This window comes from Populus trichocarpa, chromosome 2 (assembly GCF_000002775.5).
Source record: "Populus trichocarpa isolate Nisqually-1 chromosome 2, P.trichocarpa_v4.1, whole genome shotgun sequence".
In the NCBI taxonomy this organism is placed as follows: Eukaryota; Viridiplantae; Streptophyta; class Magnoliopsida; order Malpighiales; family Salicaceae; genus Populus; species Populus trichocarpa.
The window spans coordinates 24,747,822-24,768,846 of NC_037286.2; the positions used below are offsets into that span (position 1 = coordinate 24,747,822).

Here is a 21,025-nt window from a genome sequence, read left to right on the forward strand (position 1 = left end):
TTTCTAATAGCAAACAAATACAGAAAAGTTTAAAAAATAATTTTTCAAAATCATTTTCTGAAAAATAAACATTACCTACTTATAAAAGCCAAATCTATATCATTTAAATTATGCGAAAAAAAAAAAAAACTCTTGATGGGTCCAACAAGTTAAGAGCCTAGTGAGGACTGCGAAAGGCTAAGCATAAAATAGATGATGTCATGGTTATGACTTGGAGTTTTAATTTGATTGAGACCTTTCCGGAACTGTACATAAAATAAAGAAGTATATATACATTAGAATAAATTAATTCTATTAGATTATTGTTTTTTTTTTTTTAAAGTGTTTTTGAAAAAAATTATTTTTTTTATTTTTTGTTTTAAATTAATATTTTTTTATATTTCCAGATTATTTTGATGAGCTAATATAAAAAAAAAATTATTGTAATGTATTTTTAAGTTAAAAATATTTTAAAAGGCAATCGCTATCATACTCTCAAACACCCCAGCCTACTTAGTATTGAGGTTTAAATTGCTTTCTATTAAAATTTGATTTATTTTATTTTTATTTTATTTTAATATTTTTAAATAGTTTTGATGTGTTGATGTTAATTTAAAAAAAAAACAAAAAACATCTTTACCACGATATAAAATAGTCTCATATCTTTTAGGACATGTTTGGAAGTGTTTTAAGATTTAGTTGAATTTATATTTTGTTTTATCTATAATTTTGAAGATCCCAGAGAATTTGTTTTTCAAAATCTTGGTTATTAAAAGAAATATAATTTATAATTTTTTTAAAATTTGTCATTTTCATGAAAAGAAGGAAAAGAACAAAGATACAATTTATTACAAAACATGAACTGAAATTGAAAATATTAAAGCTTGACTTAACTTGTAAGAGAAGTAACTCAAACTACAATTGATTTTTAAGAGGAGTAACTCGACTGGCACTCAAACTACAATTGATAGTTGACAAAAATACCACTGCTTGGTTGCAGGACAGAACAGAGACTTTCAACTTTCAAGACACAGAGAATATTTTTTATTTAAAAAATTAAAAATCCATTTCAAAATCTCTCGGAGACAATTTTTTTTACCAGTCATGTTTTTATTTTTTTTCCTTCATTCAAAGTGTGGTAACCGTTGTTTTTTAAAATATTTTTTATTTAAAAATACATTAAAATAATTTAAAAATATAAAATAATATTAATTTGAAATAAAATATAAAATAATTTTTTTAAAATATAAAAACAAACATGATTTAATAAAAAGGTAATACCCATTTAAGATTTTAAAATTCCAGTTTAATTTGATTAGTTTAAATCCATTAAATGTTTGCCCTTCGTGTTTCTTGGAAACTTTCCGTTTACCCCTCCTGTCTTTCAGTCCTAACTGCACGCCTAGTTTGGGTATTATTTTTTCTTGAATTCTCCCAGCTAGTTTCAACCATGACAGATGGGGGGGCCACGGAGGCAAATCTCGTTGTCAATATTACAGTAAAACCGGACATACACCAGTTAATTATAAGAAGAGGAACCGCTGGAATTATATAGTACGAACTCCAGTCATTTAGGTAGTGATCCACATTGCATTTTGGAAGGATTTTTTGAAAAATTAATTTTTTTTTTTTACTTTAAATTAATATTTTTTGATATTTTTAAATTATTTTGATATACTGATGTCAAAAATAATTTTTAAAAAATAAAAAATTATTATTTTTATGTGTCATGGAATAAAAAAACATTTTGAAAAACAACCGTTATCATATTTTCAAATACATAATTTGATAGCGACCTTTCTTTCTTAAGACTAATGCTTTTTTTTTAACACGGTTTAACTTATTTTTTAAATTACATTTCAAACTATTTTTTATTTTTTATTTTAATACGCAGATGTAAAGGAAAATCTGAAAAATATTATTTTAATATATTTTAATTAAAAAATATTTTCTCAAAAACATATTATGCCTATTCTATTAGGAAGCTATATCTAGCATAAGGCACTTCTTTAAACAAGTTTCATAGTGACAGGTAAACACTTTTCTTATCAAAGATTAATGTTTTTTTTTAATGTGGCTTAACCTGTTTTTTAGAGTTTTTTTTTATAATTTTAATGTTTTGATATAAAGAAAAATATGAAAAATTATTTTAATATATTTTTAATAAATTGTATTTTTCAAAAATAAGTAATGCCGTATTATCAAACACTTGCTAAATTCTCTCAAGAAGCTATCTGACATAGGATAGAAAACACATCACATTGAATCAACTTTACCAGGTGCCGTTCCTCTGCCTTTGTTTTCTCCTTAATTACCTCATTGACTCTTGCATTTAATTACATTAATAATAATAATAATAATAAAGAAAATCCAAGGAAACCACTCGATCATGGCTACAAAATGGTAAGAAATGCCTAGTAAGGGTGTTGTTGGAACATAACATCATCACTAATTTGATAGAATGTAAAATAATTTAATTTAATTTAATTTAATGAATCACATTAAGTAATGAATTTTAATAATTTAGTTTTTTTTTCTAGCTGTTTTCTCTTTATAGCAATAGTAATTTCAATAGTATATAAGCATGTTTGAGATTGTAGTAGCGATTGGGATTTAAAATGTTTTTTTATTTAAAAATATATTAAAATGATTTTTGAGATGAGCATATCAAAGCGATATGAAAATATTAAAAAATATATTTTTTAGCAAAAACAAATTTTAAAATTTAAAGAAACGTGGTTTCAACCATCTTGATTTGGTTGCAACGATAAAAATAAAATTTAATTTTAAAAAATAAGTTTAAAATAAATTTATATAATTTTAAAATAATAAAAATGAGGGATATATTCCATTTTATCTTTACCATCTTCATCTGCCGTGTGTTTAAGACTTGTACGATGCAGTGAAGGTGGAGGGGTTGACATAATAAAATCAAAGTAGATAAAGGATCAACTACTTTTTTCCACAAATAGTTTGTTTTTTAATGTGTGATTGTAGTTATATTTTGAAATATTTTTTATTTTAAAATATATTAAAATAATATTTTTTTATTTTTTAAAAATTATTTTTGATATCACCACATTAAAATAATTAGAAAACATCAAAATAATTTTTTTAAAAATACTTTTAAAATATATTATCAAAGAAGATCTTAATAACTTTGATGTAATTCATACTCGTTCCGAATTAGCTTTTCATCTATTTTAGATATATTTTTAAATTATATTTAAAGAATGGATTTTGAGTTCCTTGTCGTGATAGAAAAATAATTGACGTGGTCTATAAAGTTTTAAACGTATTGGACTTGTTTAATGTGATTTATCAAAGCTCTGACCTTGCAAATGTTTTTTTTTTCTAATTTTATTGCAAATATACTTGTTTTTATTTTTAATTATATTACTCCAATTCCATCTATTATAGTTTTAAAATCTGATCTGGGATAAAATACTGGTCACAAAACAAGAGAATCAATCCTAGATTTTTTTTAAAAAAATTAAAATAATATTATTTTAATAAAAAATAAATAGTTAATAAGTTGATAGTTAATTTTAAAAACCTAAATTATAGATCAACTTAAATCCAATTTAAGTTTTAAAACAACATTATTTATACCTCACATACTTTGTCAAAAGATTTAACTTTATTTTTAATTATATTACTCTAACTCTATTTATCATGGTTTTAAAACTTGATTCGGGATAAAACACTATCACATACCAAGAGAATCAATCCTAGATAGATTTTAGTGTTGGTGATTAATATCTAGATCTTTTAATCGAAAAAATTAATAATTAAAAGATTTCAAGATATCAAAACTATCATTGACTATCAAGATTGAAATATATAAATCTAATTAACACTGTATTTAACTTCTTTGTAATTGTTTTTATATTTTTAGATGCTCATAAATGAATTTAAAGTTAATATTCCTTGAAGAATATTTTCTTTTCTTGTATTAATAAAAAAATCTTTATAATAATAATAATAAAAGCCTACTTGGAACAAGCTTTCTGTCAACTAAAAGCATTCCAAAATATTCGAAGCAGGCTTTCAGAATGTGCTAAAAATGTCAAAATTGTGCGTCATTGCTCACTAGAGGGAATGAAATGGATCGAATGGTTTGCATGGTTACATGTGGTTACCATTTTCTTTAAGAACAACATGTGCATGAAATTAAATGGTGCTGGCCACCTAACAAGCCATTAAGGATGTACTAGACCTGTGACCGTACTACACTACATTTCTATTAAATCTTTTTAATCTACAACATTAATGTTTAGACAATTATAATATTTTTTTTAAAAAAAAATTCAATATTCAAGTCATTAACTTTCCTGGCCCCAATAAAGTTAAGTAAAAATAATAATTTGATTTACACCGCATGCAATGAAGTCGCATGGGTCGCTGGAGTAACACCGTGAAAAAAAAATAATCATTTATTTATATTCAACCACCCAGTTCTATATAACTCAAGAATAAAAATATAAACTTGAAAAAAAAAATAGATAAAAAGACCTAGAGAACCCAATCAAATAAAAAACAAAAGGTAAAACATGGAACATAGAAAATTGGAGAAAAATAGAGTTCGCTTTCCAATTAAATAAATACTCAAGGATAAAACAAAAAAACACTAGCTTTAAAAAATATTAAATAAAACAAATAAACCCCGAGCAAACCCCTTAAAGCTAGGTTAATTTTTAAAATTTTCAACTCGTGAAATCCTATATATGGGTTAAACCAAGAAGCTAAAATCTAAGCAAATTGAAAGTTAATAATGAAATCAAGTAAAAAACAATTTAAAAGGCTTTGCCAAGCAAAAAAAAAAAAAAACAACAATCAAAAGAATGATAGTTAAATTTAATATGGAAAAAAATAATGGAGGGTGAAATCTGAACAAAAAAATCAAATCAAAAAATTATCTCAAATTCTATAAATAGTGATTAAAAGAATATGGATCAAATATGATAAAAGTAAAAATTTGAATGGGGATGAAATTGAAATAAAATTCCAATTTAATACATTATTTAAAATAAAATAAACAATAACAAAAAGAACATGGACTAAATAAAAAGAAAGTGAAGTTTTAATGACTGATCTGAAAAATTGCAGGGTAAGCGTAAAAACGAAGGAAGAGAGAGGAAATTAAAGAAAATAAAAAAGGAATGGCCACTAGCAAACTTATCTATGCATGCGCTGCTTTTTCATGGGGAACACGCCGAGACGCATTAGAAGCAACCCCATAATGACAATTTTGACCTCCTAAATCAGCCTCGCGCGTCGTCCTAAGACAGCAGAGCGGTTGACGTTTGTGCAACACGTATCAACAATTTTCCTTAAACTTACTTTTTATTTATTAAAATAGTTAAATGACCCCACCCTGATTCATTAGTTAAAAAAAAAAATAGCAACATAATAGCACAAATACCCTTTAATCCAGGGGTTAGATTATATGACATCAAGGGCGTCAAGTTTTTTTTTATCGTGCAGCAAAAATTAAAATCACAGGAAGAACTCCCATCATTAGTTAGTTTTTTTTTATTCCAATGGTAGAAATGTTATTTTACTATGCATTTCTTCTATGAAAATACAAAAGTAACCCTCGATAAATGCTAAAAAGCTCGTTTCTTTTAAGGGTAGTGATATAAATTTATTGTATAGTTAAAACACAAAATACCTGAATGGTCTCCAATCAATTTAAAAACATGAAAATTGTTCTAATACAAAGACTATTTTACCTTTCAACATCGAGATGCATCGAACGCCGCCTCGTAAGGCGACACTTGGTTTTGTTTTGGGACCGCACACGACACCGAAAGGGCACCCACCCATCCACTGGCGTGTGCTCAACACACGTTAGCCATTTCTAAATATAAATAATAATTTATATACATACAAATATTCAATTACCCTTGATCTCACATGATATTTACAATAAAACCATATGAAAACGACGAAAACACCCCTACATGCAACCTTGTTTTTATTGAAACCTAAGGGTAATTTTGTATTTAAATTATTTCAATTAAAAGAAAAGACGGAGAAGCCCCTTAACACATGCGTATTCTCCCTCCCTCATGGGTATGGTTGTATTTTAACTTTGTTTTTCTTCTAAAAAGATAAAAGAAGCCCCAAACCCAAAGGTTAGAATTTTGTGTCATAAAAGGCAAATCAGTATCTATATTGTAACCCAAAAAACTTGAACGGACCATTTTGTCCCCAATCATTTTTTCAATGCTAAATGTATCCCATGTAAAAGACAATCATACCCCCAGATGCATGCTTAGAAGGTTTATTTGGCAAGAACAATTCTGTCGTTACACTGCTCAAATCCACAGTAATATGTGTCTAGGCAAACAGTGAAAGAGACACTGAGTTTCTTTAGTTTTTGTTATAATGTGGGTTAGATGGATTAGCTCCTTAATTAACTAGTTAATCCAAGACTATTATTTTTATTTTTAAAAAAATTGAAACAACCTTTAAAAAAAAAAAATAGTTAGGTCTTGTTTGGATTTTAACCAGAACTCATCTAAATTTAGCCGTGTCAACTTTCTGAATAGTTAAACATCAAATCCAACTTGAGTTAGATTTTTAAATTATTAGGTAAGCAAATCAATCTAAATGTATGACTTATGTGAACAACTAGGATTAAAATTGCTAGTTTTAATACTAGAGAGGGTGGGGGGGGGGGGGGGGGTTTCGTTCCAATAGAAATAAATTACCTTCTTTATTTATTTGTGAATGTTAGAAGATAGCTAGGACGTTGAGCTTCAAATAAATCCCTCTTAAAAAGAAAAAAGAAAAAACCAAAAACTTTCATTCTCAAACAAGGAAATAAATGTTGAAACACAAATTCTATATGGAATTGTTGCCAGAGTTACCTTTTCTATTCTTCTAGAAAGTTATTTTTGGCTTTTTCTTAAAAAAAATTCGGGCGAAATATCATGACAAAATAAAAGCTTCGTAAAATCTCAAGAAACTACATACTAAAGTTTTAGGCTTTTATAATTCAACATAAATCAATAAAGTGTTGGTTTAACGGTTAAAATATTATTATATTTCTGTAAAGATAAAAGCACAAGTTCGATTTTTAAAAAACATATTTATTAGAAGGAACAGCTACGAACCCCGAATAAAACTAACCCCGAAATACTGGATAAAAACAAAAAAAAAAAGTATAATTCAACAGAAAAGTATCATAACAATTATTATTATTATTTACTGCCAAACTAACAGCTCCAAACATACCAAAAGCCCCTTTCCTTTAAAAACCAATTGAAAATACGTTTGGTGAAATTCAAACATCATTTTTAAAGATGTTAAAAAATTAAGAACGAGAATCTAACATAAATGTATTCAAAGAACACATGCTGTAAAAAAGTAGTTACAATACATTCAAAACAACTCTTAAAAATAGGGTTGACTAAAATTACCAACTAATTGAATCAATAAAAAAATTCAATATAAAACTTGTTGAAAAAACCAAACCAATATATCAAATCAAGAAATCCAAGTAGAAAACTTTTTTTAAAAAAACCGAATCGAAATCAAATTAGATCGGAATGAAAGAAACCAAATTAATTTTTAATGATTGGATTAGATTTTTTAATCCACATCCTACCATTCTCTAAAAATCCACAAGTGAAAATAGAGACCACACAAAATGGAGCCTAAACATTGACGAGGAAGTATTTTACTGGTAAGAGTTGCGAAGAAAAGTTATAATCATGTTTAGTGTCTAATTTAACAACTAATCACTCTCATTGTCGTATGAATTGGGTTTGGCAAAAGAGAGAATTTCCTGTCCTTTTTGGTAAACCTCAACAAGCTGGCATTTCCGACCTTAAAATGGAAATATAACTAAATCAAGGGCTATAAAATGAGGATAATAATGTAATTTGAATCCCGATGGCATTCAAGTAATATTTGTTTAAAACCAGGGCTAATAATCTAATACATCCTCTATAAATATAGACTAACCCCACCTCCTATTCATTCTCTACTCTCTTCTCTTCAATTCTATTCTCTCTCTCTCTCTTCTCAACTCTCTGCTTTCTCTCCCTATACGAAGCCATAAATTGCTGGCCTCGTAGAGAAGCCAGAGATTCTGGCAACTGCCCTCCCTGTTCCCCTCTCCTCTTTTACGCCACCTTTTAACTTTTTTTACCCTGGTGGGTCCCAACATCATTTTTACTGTCTACGGTTTTTTTATTTTTACCGCAAATAAGGGGAGTTACTTTCGGGGAGTCGCTGACGTGGCATGCATCGAAACGACAGACATGAATACAAAAACGATGCGTCTTCCACCACGTCGCGTTTTGACGCCAAGCAAGCGCAAAGAGAGAGAGGGCCCTGATACTCTCAAACCGTCAACACCCACAAAATTAACCAAGCCGGCTTCGCCCCGAGCCAGCTCCGAAAAAGGCTTGGACTCGGCCTCCTCTAACCAGCTCCTGGCCGGCTATTTAGCTCACGAGTACCTCACCAAGGGTACCCTCTTCGGTCAACCTTGGGAACCGGCTCGAGCAGAGTCCGTGCCAGTCTCGGGTGTGGACTCAGTCGGGGTCGTCAAGCCGGCCCGTAAAGCCGAGTCCGAGCCGAATAAAGATAATTATGAGAGGTACGTGGAGGTATCACGTTTGTTGAAGATAGGTGGGCCCAACATACCAGATATTATCAACCCTACCCAGCTCGCACGGTTCCTCCAGATGTAAGCGTGTGAGGAAAGGCGGTTCACCACGTGTTCCCGTTTTGCTCTTCCTTGACACTCAGGGAAAAAGAGATCATTTTAAATCCGGGAGGAAAATTGAGATTCTCAAGTGGTGGCGCCGCGGCGGATGCGGCGCCGGGTGCGGTGGCGAATAGAGAGAAAAGAGATTTACTTTTAATTTAATTTAATCTCTGCTGATTAGATAGAACCGGGTAGCATCTTGTACTGTTGTTCATATATGTGTAAGCATCCATGTTAGCTTTAGAAGCTTAGAAATTGTAGATCTCGACCATGCTAGTGTATAAAAAAACATGAATGAAAGAGGACTTGTTTTTTTTTCTTGATCTTCCAATTTCATCCCCGGTAGGAAGTTATTTTTGCAATAACACCCGTGATAAAATTGAATATTAACAAATTAAAAGGGTGGAATTCTCCATTTTTGATGAACAAATTCAATCGACATGTAACATCAAGGTGACCTCCATCTTTTTTCATCGTTTAATTGTTTACAAATTACTCCTTACAGCTAATAATAATATATATGGATAGTTGATAACTTAGTCACACCTTATCTGTGAAACGTGAAAAGACACCACTAATTCATTGCTGGGACTTGTATTAATTTCGACTTTGAATTTTATTGCCCCTTCAATTTTTTCATGGGAAAATTATGAGAAACAATTTAAAAAGCTGTTTATTATGATGTTAAGAAGCGTTTGTTGCTGTTTTTTAAAGTATTTTTTACTTATAAATATATTAAAATAATATTTTTTTTAAAAAAATTATTTTTAACATTAACACATTAAAATAATTTGAAAATACTAAAAAAATATTAATTTAAATTAAAAAAATTAATTTTTTTTTAAAATATTTTTAAAACATAAAAACAAACTATACTAAATTAATTAAGAATCTAGTTGGTTGTTAAAAAAAAATAAAACGAAATTGGTATTGTGATTTCTTATTTGTCTAACCACTAATTGCTATAGTAATTATGGGTTGGGTTGATTAACCCACGAGTTGGATGGTCAATTTAAATTTACTTTAAAACAATGGATTTTTTAGAATTAAATAAAACAAAAGCGACATTTTTTTTAACATACATTAAAAAATTTAGATTGATTTATCCTTGTCTCGCCCAAATAGCTGATTGATCTGCAAATCCCATCTCAGCTAAATTCTGAATCAAAGGATCACTACGTCAACTTGTCATATCAGGTTAGTTTTATAAATATTAAATAAAAAAATTAAAATATATGGGCCGAATATTATGAAGCCGACATACACAAAACATACTGTATTTTTTGATAACTCATTTTGATTTTTAAAATTTTATTTTGAGCGACTTCATCTTTATTGAAAGCCAATTAATTTAGATTTTTTAGATAATGGTAAAATTAGAATAATATATATCAAAATTAAAAATGCACCAAACATAGAGGACAGCGTGCCAGAGATCATATGAAAAATACTTAAGTTTTCAAACTTTAAAAATAACACAAATTATATAATTTAGGTCCCTTAAAATCCTAACAAAATCAGTTTTGGTATAAAAATTTATTTGTATTGTTTTTCAAGGTTGGAAATAGGAGAAAGAGAAGAGACGCTAGATTCCAGCGATGAGAAAAAAAGTCATCATTCAAGCCATTTTTGCCACCAAAATGATTTTTTTTTATGTTCACGAGTTACATGAGACGAGAGGAGTTCGATGGTGGTTGTTTAGACTTATAATGTTGCTTGAAAACACAAATACAAGTCGGTGAAAATAAATCTGACTCGGTTTGATTTCATGTTTTTTGACTCTTTTTTGGGTATTTTGAGTTGATGGTTTGATCTGTGGCTGTTCAAATGGTGTTAATGAAGTGTTTTTGAATTAAAATGGTTTGAAAATTAGGTTTTTGGACAAAAAAGGCATTGCTCTAATTTTCGAGCCATCATTGTGGTGGGCAGAATCTAGACTTGTAGATGATATATCATCCGCATATATTTTTTCCATGATAAACAGGGTCGGATGACAGGTCATCTTCCTCTTTAAAATATTAAAAAAATAGAAACAAGACCAAGCGTGCGAGCTTGGGCGTTAAGGCCCACCCACTCGTGCGGAGCCATGGCCAACATGTCTACGTTGTTTTTTTGCTCTTTTTTTTTTAATATACATATTAGGTGTAAATTTAAGATAAAAAATTATTCTACCTGGTTCAGTTCATGACTCGAGTTACATGCTTGATAAGTTAAGCTACAATACTCGGATTATTATTTTTTTATTTTCCTTTTTTTATTGATACATTTTTTGTAAAATAATTTATAATTTTATGTTTTGATTGATATCGTTCCTTCGTAATTTTTTTTTTTTTATGTTTATAGATATAGATATATAATTTTTTTGCGAGAAAACAATACCTAACCTATGACATAGCATGGATCGAGTAGCTAGTATTAATAATCAGCGGCCGCGAGGAAAAAAAACGAAGAAAACATAGATAACAACGGCGCATGTGAAATTTGTGGTTGAATTGATATCAATTTTCTACTTGTTGAAATCAGCCAAGCAGACCCGCGTTAAACTCAAATTTACAGCAGTAGATTCGCTGGTTACGTAGGCAACTGAAAAAAAATAGAGAGGTAATTTCTCGATTGGTGTGTTTTTATCTTTCCTGCCTGTTAAATGGATTTTTTTTATATATATTTTTATGGAAATTCTATAGGACTTAGCCCAGCCTTTCATTTATTCAAATAATGTTCGAGTCAATTAAAACTAAATTGTTTTGTTTTTTTAAAACTATAAAAATAATATTATTTTAGAGTTTTTTAAAATCAAATTCAGTTTTAAATTGATAGCGGGTCATTTGAACTAAGAGGATAAGATTAAAAATTAGTCTTGCTAAGAGGTGATCTAGTGGTAAGAGCTTGAGACTAAAGGGTTTGCTCCCCATGTGGTTGCTAATATGATGGCTACTGGAGGCTTACATGGTCATTAACTTCAAGGCCTATGGGAATAGTCGAGACGCGCGCAAGCTGACCCGGACACCCACGTTAATCTAAAAAAAAAAATTAGTCTTGCAAGAAGTTCATTTTCATCCCTCAACAATCTTTTCAAGTTTTTATATTTTATTTTTATGACGTTTTAGTTCTTTTTGGAGATTTTGGTCCTCTAATTTTATGGCATGTACAATTTAATCCTTAAATCTAAAAGCTTTGTTGCAACCAAAGCCCTACACGCAAATACTCATCCTAATAAGTGATAAATAAATCAAATTTTAGGTTACATTCACCTACACTATCTCTCTCTCCCATTCCCTCTATGTGTTCGGAGAAAAAAAAAAAAAAATGCTTGCCCTTTCCGTCTCTTTGTTTAGTAAATGGCGAATCTAATTTATTCAGATCTGATGGATTGCAATGTTACAGATGAACTCTTCACGGCGGCACTATCCAATCTGAAGGTGCATAAAAACAAATAATCACCTTCGCGCCGCCACGCTCAAGCAGTGTGGCCTCCATGCCATGTGGTCTTCATGTTGTCTGGGCTAGGCCCGAGTGGCGTGCTGCCCTTCATGCCGCATGAGCCGAATAGACTAGTGACAAATCTGGTCACTGAAGATACTGGCCAAGTACATCATTCGAACATCACTTCACCATCTCAAAATAGTTTTTTTTTTTTTAAGTTACGTGTATTTTATATTTAATAGTTTTTATAAAAATTTTAATAGTTGTAACATGAATACCATCTTTCATTCATGTTTTTGTTCGTGGATCATAAGATGCAAAACTAAGGAAAAAACATGCTCTAAATATTAGTAATGAAACCTAGTTCGGTCCATAACCTGAATTACAGGTTGATTAGGTTAATTCGAGTCAATTAAAATAATATAATTTTATTTTTTAAAAAATAAATCAAAATTATTTTGATTTTTTAAAAAAGCTCAACCTATAATTTGACTAGGTTACATGTAGATTTATTAGATCGAACATGTGACACTAGGTTAAATCCCAAACTATTTTTTTAAAATTCATTATGAGCAACATTCTTGGATGGAGTGTTTGAGAGTGTGGTTGTGGTTACTTTTTAAAGTATTTTTTATTCAGAAAAGCATCAAAATAATATATATTTTTTTATTTTTTAAAAATTATTTTTGATATTAGTGCATTAAAATGATCTGAAAATACCGAAAAAATATTAATTTGAAGCAAGAAAAAGAATAAAAAAATTTAAAATTTTTTCAAAAACGCTTTCGAAACGCAAAAACAAACCGGATCAATACTAAGAGGTTGTTGAAATTTTTCTAGTTTGAGACATTTTGTCATTGGTGATTTGCTTATAAAACCTTGTTGTATTCTTGGAATTTTCTTTGTTTATGACTGATACCAATCATATATTACCATATATCACTTGCCAAGTGGTTGTTATTTTCTTCTGTAATTTTCTCAAGGATTTTCCCATCTTGTTTATGAGAAATCTAGTAATGCTAAATGTTGTGTATGCTAAGATGGGATGGAGAGAATCTGTTGACCACATTTATATTACATTAGGCATGAATACTAAATGTTACTTGATAATTTGAAAAAAGAGAGAAGGCAAATGATTGGAGTACTTAATTTATTTAGTTAAGAATATTTAAACAATATATTTATTATATAAGGAAGGTACTTCAAATCATAGAAAACATTTATATAAGGAAAATATTTTGATTTTTAAAGTGGCATGCATAAAATATATAAATTCACTCCGAAAACCGAACCGAGTCTATCCAATTTTTACTCTACATCTATTTCTTAGTCGACAACATCATTGATGTATTTTCGTGTTCTCAACGTTTTTTCCAACAAAAAAACATTGTATCTTCTTCTTGTTGACAATGTTAGTTATTCACGGGTTGGTCATGTTAATTTGAATAATTTTATTTTTTAAGTTAAAACAAAATTATTTTAAATTTTTAATAAATAAAATCAATTCTAGTTCTGAAAAGATGGATTAAGTAACAACAAATCAATCTATAAAATATTTTATTAAAATTTAATCCGAATCAGGTTGACAATATGCTAGGCTAATCCGAATTTAATACATTTTAGAGGCTTTATTATTTTTTTTTCCTGCAATTTTCTCAAGGATTTTCTCATCTTGTATATGAAAAATCCAGTAATGTTCAATGTTGTAAATGCATTTATGTGACACTAGGCATAAATATTAAATGATACTTGACAGTTTGGAAAAAAAAGAAGAGAGAAAATGACATATGATATATATTATACAAGGAAGGTATTTCAATTCATGAAAATCATGGATATAAGGAAATCTTTATACAAGGAAGGTAGTTCAATTATAATTATAAGTTTGAATGCTTAATAAAGCATTGATGATAAAAATCTCGAAAAAATTCCTAATCCTTTTCTACTAATTAATATTTTTATATTTTATTAATTACAATGAATATTTATAGTTTATGAATTCCTTATACATTAATTCATCATAATTAATGAAACAATGTTCAGATTCATGAATATATTTATCATTATCACATAATTAATATATTGATTCATGCACTCGAGATATTTTAAGAACTAAAAATAAATTACTAATCAACAAGGATTTAATAATAAAAAAATATTTTTTATTAATCATACTTGAATCTAAATTCATGAACCCACATGATTATACCATAATCCTCAAAATTATTTTAGATTTGAATTTTTTGTTATTTATTTCATTCATATTTAATTAATTTTTAAAATATATTAAAGTATTCATCCAACATAGTTTTAACCTAAAAAAGAAGTGGACCTCATATATAATTTATCAATATAAAGCTCATTACATGTTTTATAAGCCAACCCAATATCGTTAAATTAGGATTTAATTGTAATGAGATGATCTGTACCCATTTTATTTTAAGCCTATATAATTAGCTTGGCTGAATTTATAATTGAAAGATTTGGTGCTAACTACACTGTGACAAGAGATGGCAAAGCTTTATTCCTCCTCCTCTCTCTTTATTCTTGCCCTTCTCCTCTTGATATCACGTAAGACTAAATCCCTCTTCTTCATATTTTTTTATTTTTTATTTTTATTTACATCACTCCGGCAAAAACACGTTCATGAATCGATATTTGTCTGATTATTTTTTATTTTGAAACAAGAGAATTAAATGGTAGGTTTCTAACATGATTTGGTCGCCGGTTTTTGTTGTGGCAGTTGACAGTGGGCTATCTCAGGTGGGAAAGCTCTCCCGATGTGTGAGTAGCTGGGATTGCAAAGACAAGCAAGCTTGCAAGGACGAGTGCAGCTCTCGTTATGCTGGTGGTTATGGATTGTGCACTGGCCATCCCAGAGCCTGCATATGTTCTTATGACTGTCCTCCCCTTTACATGAACAACGCCGTGTGACGAGATAGTTGCAAATTTTTCCAATAAAAAGTTGAACTTATTAAGCTGAAACAGTATTGCAATAAAAAAACCAGATTATTAGCATGAAGTTGCTGAATTTTAATTCATAATTATATTGTTATTAAACCCGATTCAGTTTATAACTCGCATAAAATAATAAGTCGGAGATTAATTCAGGTAAATCTATAATAATATCATAAATCTTCTTTTTTATTAAAAGAAGTAAATGAATCGAAGGTATTTTAAAGTTCATTTGAATTTTTACTAAATCAATTATATCATAAATTAACATATTAAGTTAAACTAAATTAATTCTAATTTTTTTTTTAAAACCCGTTCTGATCAAGAGCTGAGTTGGGTTTGATAAGTGTGGTCGAATGTTGTGTTTGGAGGAAAAATTAAAATAGATATTTTCTTCTCATTTTGTAGAATTCTGATACCATTTTCCTCTTTTTTGGTCATTTTCTTTTGAGAAATAAAATACCATTCTCGTTTTAACTTCTAAGCTGGATTAATTATTACTTCTAATAATTTAGATTACCGGAACAATTTATTTATAAATCACGAATAGCTGCACTAATAAAATTATTAAAAAAAATTAAAATGTGAGAATCAATATTAAAAAAAAAACTAAACCTCATTATCATGTAAAGAATCTATTTAAAATTCTATATATAAATAAAGAATATAATCTCAGTTTGATATTCTAAATATTGGTCTAAGAATATACTTTATCATCAAACTAAAATAATAATAATAATAATAATAATAATAATAATAATAATAATAATAATAATAATAATAATAATATTGATTACTCCTAAAAATATTACTCTACTTTTATATTATATTATAACATTTGATTATTGTTCAGTAGACATGCATTAAATATAGAAATTCATTCTAAATTATTCATTTCTTCAATTGATATTTGATTGTATTTTTTAGATAAAAGATCCTTACAAATCTTGAAAAAATGGACATAAAGTATAGAAATTAATCTCCAAGCTATCTATTTTTTAATTAAATATTTTTTTTTATTTTCTTATCTTAAAATATTGACAGAAAATAAAACAAAATAAAATAAAATAAATCAACATAAAAGAACACATAAGCATCAATAAAAATAAAAATAAATAAAAAGGGCCCAAAGGGAAATAAAATGCAAAGTAAAAAATCTAGGGTTGGCGCGCGGTCTGTCCTTTTGCACTGACCCGATTACTATTTTGGATTCCGGCGAGACCACCTCCTCTCTCTCCCTTCAAGCCTCCAATATCTAGGGTTTTTGTAGTTCCTCTCTCCGACTAAAGCATTATGAGAGGATTCTTAAACAAGCTCGTTTCTCGCTCTCTCTCCGTCGCCGGCAAATGGCAACACCAACAACTCCGCCGCCTCAACATCCACGAATATCAGGTCTCCCTCTCCCTCTCCCTCTCCTCCTCATCCTTACTAATTTTAGATTGTGATTTTCTGGACGAGTCTTGCGAGAATTCTTTTTCGTTTTTTTTAGTTTAATTTAGAATAATTTAGTGTTTTTTTTATTGCATTGGTTTGAGATATGCAGCAATCCTGAACCCTATATTTGCTTGATCTGATGCGGTGATTGATGGCTGTTATTACTGTTGTGGTGTTTCTTTTTTTGACCAGGGAGCTGGGTTGATGGGGAAATATGGGATCAATGTGCCAAAAGGTGTAGCTGTTGCTTCCCTTCATCATGTTCAAAAGGCTCTTCAATATGTATTTCCTAGCGAAAGCGAGGTAATTTGAATTAGTCTTGTACCAAATATTTGCAAAGACGTGGATTTTTCTTTCCCAAGAAATGTTGGGGAAGAGAAGAAAAAATTTAGCTATGTAAAATTATGGAATGGAACTATCAGTATGGAAGAAAAAATTTAATTATGTAAAATTATGGAATGGAACTATTAATATGGATTGTATGTTTTCAAGGTTCTGAATGATGTACTAGTAGTTAAAAGATTAACTTTGTTATATCTTGTTGGTTTAATTTACTAAGGGAGGCTAACTTTGACCCTGGTGCAGTTGGTGGTTAAGAGCCAGGTTTTGGCTGGTGGGCGAGGATTAGGAAAGTTTAAGAATGGTTTTCAGGGTGGTGTTCACATTGTTAAGACTGACAAGGTTGAAGAAACTGCTGGTAATGAAGATTGGGTTCTATCTTTCCTTAACAACTTAATTGAGGGTTTTTCTTTTTGCGATATCTGCAGTTTTTCTTTGTCACTTGTTGTCTCACTTTTTGTTGAATGAAAGGGATAGCTCCTAGGTTCCTTTGATGGATTCACTGACTATTTTGTTCTTTTAATGTGGAACTGGCCTTTCATGTTTTTACTGCAGTGGTCTCGGTAATCCCATCTCTCATATTTTAATTGCATGCAGGAAAGATGCTTGGCCAGATCCTTGTTACTAAACAAACTGGTTCTCAAGGCAAAATTGTTAGCAAGGTTTGTCATTGATGGTCTCTTTTTACATATTAACTTTTTGTTGCATACAGTCTTTGATCAATCGGTGCATGGGTAGCTGTTTTCATGGCATTTCAATTGCCTGTTAGTGGCTTATAAAACTTGATTTGTGTATCTTATGATTTTACAAAGAAGCCAATTAAAGACTCATCAATGCTTGTGAATGAAGAATCACTTTAGTTTTTTTACAGTTAAACCAGGGGATGTGGTGTGATTTTTTTTTTTCAACGGTCTTATTTAATGATCAAGTTGCATGAAATACTTGGATGCCTGTTTTGTAAGATTTAAAGAAGATCCCATCATAAGATGAACTCCACTTAACAGAGGAATTATGTTCATGGTATTACTTTCACAATTGTCTTTCAGCTCCATTTCTTGAGCATCTCACATTTAGTGTTCGTATTTATCTTGCCCATACACATTTTTCAAAAATCTAGCTTGATGGATGTCATGTTTTAGATGTATTACACCAGTGTACATATTTCTATCTTTTGTTCATGTTAAATTAACTGTTACAAGTCATGTTTCACTATCTTATGAGATTTGACTTGTATAGGATCTCTCCGTCTGTTTTTAGACATGGATGAAGTGACTGTGAACCATGAGCTATAATTCTTAGACTCACATTGTGTATTATGACAGTGAAAATAACGAATCTGGCTATAAGGTTTTAGTTGGTTAGCCATCCATTTCTTGTGTCTCAGAGCAAATTCTTACTGATTAACTCGTTGATGTTTGCTTAACATGGAAAACTTGTGGGTTCTTGAGAAGAATGTGCATTGGACTCTATTGATAAAACGTCCCACATCATGGTCTTATGTTTCTTCTTTGGTTTCTGATATTTGATGACTGCAATACTAATACTGAATTTTCAGTTTGCAAAAATAAAAATAAAAAATGGTTATCATGGAGTTCGTTTCTCCATATTTTGTTATTTTCATCCAGCAATATTTCCTTTAATTTTCCTTGCACAAGGATAATGATTGTCTTGGGGATGGGTTTGAGGTTCAGTTAATTTCCTTTCCTTTTGCAGGTTTACTTGTGTGAAAAGTTATCACTGGTCAATGAGATGTACTTTGCTATCATGCTGGATCGGACAACTGCTGGTCCAGTATGTTTCACTTGCCAATATTGTTATTTTTGCTTCTTCTTTGGTTTATCAATTTTACTTTGAAGTCAGTTTCAGTAAATTTGTCTTTCATATAATTACTCGCAAAAAACTGTTCTGAATCCAAGAAAGCACACATCTTGTTTTTCAGCTTATCATAGCTTGTAAAAAGGGGGGAACCAGCATTGAAGACCTTGCTGAGAAATTTCCTGACTTGATTATTAAGGTTTGATCCTTTTTCTTCTAATGTTTTAGCATGGGACAATCTGTGCAGTCTCTTTGTCTCTTGCTCATTGCCTAATTGTTATTTAACTGATCCATTGTTGTATCTGCATTCTGATAGGTACCCATTGATGTATTTAAAGGAATTACTGATGAAGATGCTGTAAAAGTTGTTGATGGCCTGGCTCCAAAGGTTGCTGATAGAAATGATTCGATTGAGCAAGTGAAGAAATTATATAAACTCTTTTGCGAGAGTGATTGCACATTGTTGGAAGTGAGTACAAATTCCTGCATTCAATTACTGTTAATGATGTGTTTATTTCTTTTCCATTGCTCAGGCATGCTAGTTTAGCATTTCCTTTGTCCATATGCATATGTGAACCCCTTTCCTCTCTGCTCAGATCAATCCCATTGCAGAGACTTCTGATAAGCAATTGGTAGCTGCTGATGCTAAATTGAATTTTGATGATAATGCTGCTTTTCGTCAAAAGGAGATATTTGCTCTCAGAGATCCAACACAGGAAGATCCAAGAGAGGTATGTTTTTGTATATTTTTTTCCTTACATGGGCAACTTAAGCACTGGTTATGTGGAGAATCATGAAAGGTTTTGGTCCTATGTTGCATGTTAAGTATGCTCTGGTTGAGTTGACATGTTTTGAGACACATGGTCACACGTGCTGAGACGCACACATATGCTTTTGCATTAACTTTTTTAACTAAGGATGATGAAATGCATTATTAATTGCTGTATCTTTTTAACTTTTTTAACTAAGATAGGTGGCTGCTGCCAAGGCAGATCTAAATTATATTGGTTTGGATGGGGAAATTGGTTGCATGGTGAATGGTGCAGGATTAGCAATGGCTACAATGGATATTATTAAACTGCACGGAGGCACTCCTGCAAATTTTCTTGATGTGGGTGGTAATGCTTCTGAAGAACAGGTAATATGATTTAGTTTTGCTTTAACTTCTTTAATCATCCACTGGCCTTTCTGCCCAGTTTGGCTGAGGGGGTCTGCACTGTTGTCATAACACATGCATGCTCTCATTCTGTTTTTTTTGGCTGATGGAAATGGATCATCCACAAGTCCAATTCTCTTAAGAAAGCAATTTTATGAGGCAGGTGGTTGAAGCATTTAAGATACTGACTTCTGATGACAAAGTAAAGGCAATTTTGGTGAATATATTTGGAGGAATAATGAAATGCGATGTGATAGCAAGCGGAATTGTCAACGCCGCCAAACAGGTGAGATCTGCATCATATTATATTCGGGTTTTAATCAAAACAATCATCACTGTATTCATTCTAGCTTCTTTGGCCCTCATCAGCACAATTACTACTGTGCGGAGTTTTATGACAAATAAATTGGAGGAGTGGTCATTTCACACACACAAAAAAAAAAAAAAAAGCAAAAAAGAAGAACTTAGTTGTTAAAAAAAACTAGATGTTCGTAGCAGTTCTGAATAATATTGTTAGATATTTCGTTTGATTTGGGAAGGCATTAACTTTCTTAATCCTCCTTGAAAAGGTCGCTCTAAAAGTTCCAGTTGTTGTGCGTCTCGAAGGCACTAATGTTGACCAAGGAAAGAGAATTCTGAAGGTAAATGCAAAATTTGATTATGATATTCAATCATGTAAATTCATTTGTCTTCAGTCATGGATGTTCAATTTGAACTGTGATGGTAATTTATTTTGTCCATTAATATATGCAGGAGAGTGGAATGGCACTAATCACAGCAGAAGATTTGGATGATGCTGCAGAGAAAGCAGTAAAAGCATCAGCTAGTTGAGGAATCAAGATATGGAACCAATTTATGTTCCTTACAATTTTTAGAACTTAGGTGAATCTAACATGTTGAAAATTGAAAATAATATAGCAACCCTCAATTTTTTTTTTGACTCACCCCTATTATTGAACTCTTGTTAAGAAATTGTGGTCTTTTCTTTGATTGTTTTAAGCCATGAAATGAAATGGACTGGCTCCAAGCCTTCTTTTTGTAGAGGACGAGTTTTCTGCAAATCCAGCATCGGACGATATCATTCGATGACACTTCTAAATGGATGTTCGACGTGTGTTTTCTTTTCTATTTGGATGTTCTACGCATTAATAATGAATTGTTTCAAATATATAACTTTGCTTCTAATGAACTTGCAT

At 30.2% G+C, this 21,025-nt stretch overlaps 2 protein-coding genes across 2 annotated transcripts; both read left to right on the forward strand.

Annotated features, from left to right (window-relative positions):
* Positions 1-7,976: 7,976 nt before the first annotated feature.
* On the forward strand, positions 7,977-9,030 carry LOC7461503 (uncharacterized). Its single transcript, XM_002301826.4, has one exon. The coding sequence runs from the start codon at positions 8,256-8,258 to the stop codon at positions 8,688-8,690; it is 435 nt and encodes a 144-aa protein (XP_002301862.2). The 5' UTR covers positions 7,977-8,255; the 3' UTR covers positions 8,691-9,030.
* Positions 9,031-16,211: 7,181 nt separating this feature from the next.
* LOC7474514 (succinate--CoA ligase [ADP-forming] subunit beta, mitochondrial) lies at positions 16,212-20,870 on the forward strand. The gene is made up of 12 exons (XM_002301827.4): positions 16,212-16,477; positions 16,712-16,822; positions 17,105-17,216; positions 17,456-17,520; positions 18,572-18,649; positions 18,798-18,872; positions 18,990-19,142; positions 19,270-19,404; positions 19,647-19,811; positions 19,993-20,115; positions 20,399-20,470; positions 20,583-20,870. The coding sequence occupies exons 1-12, from the start codon at positions 16,379-16,381 to the stop codon at positions 20,658-20,660; spliced, it is 1,266 nt and encodes a 421-aa protein (XP_002301863.1). The 5' UTR covers positions 16,212-16,378; the 3' UTR covers positions 20,661-20,870.
* The last annotated feature ends 155 nt before the right edge of the window (positions 20,871-21,025 follow it).

What these genes read in the sequence shown, in the direction of transcription:
- LOC7474514 (XM_002301827.4), top strand. Translation starts at nt 16,379, where the DNA reads ATGAGAGGATTCTTAAACAAGCTCGTTTCTCGCTCTCTCTCCGTCGCC. An exon ending in TTCCTGACTTGATTATTAAG is followed by an intron (nt 18,873 to 18,989) that starts GTTTGATCCTTT and finishes GCATTCTGATAG; the next exon opens with GTACCCATTGATGTATTTAA. An exon ending in CACAGGAAGATCCAAGAGAG is followed by an intron (nt 19,405 to 19,646) that starts GTATGTTTTTGT and finishes TAACTAAGATAG; the next exon opens with GTGGCTGCTGCCAAGGCAGA.
- LOC7461503 (XM_002301826.4), top strand. Translation starts at nt 8,256, where the DNA reads ATGAATACAAAAACGATGCGTCTTCCACCACGTCGCGTTTTGACGCCA.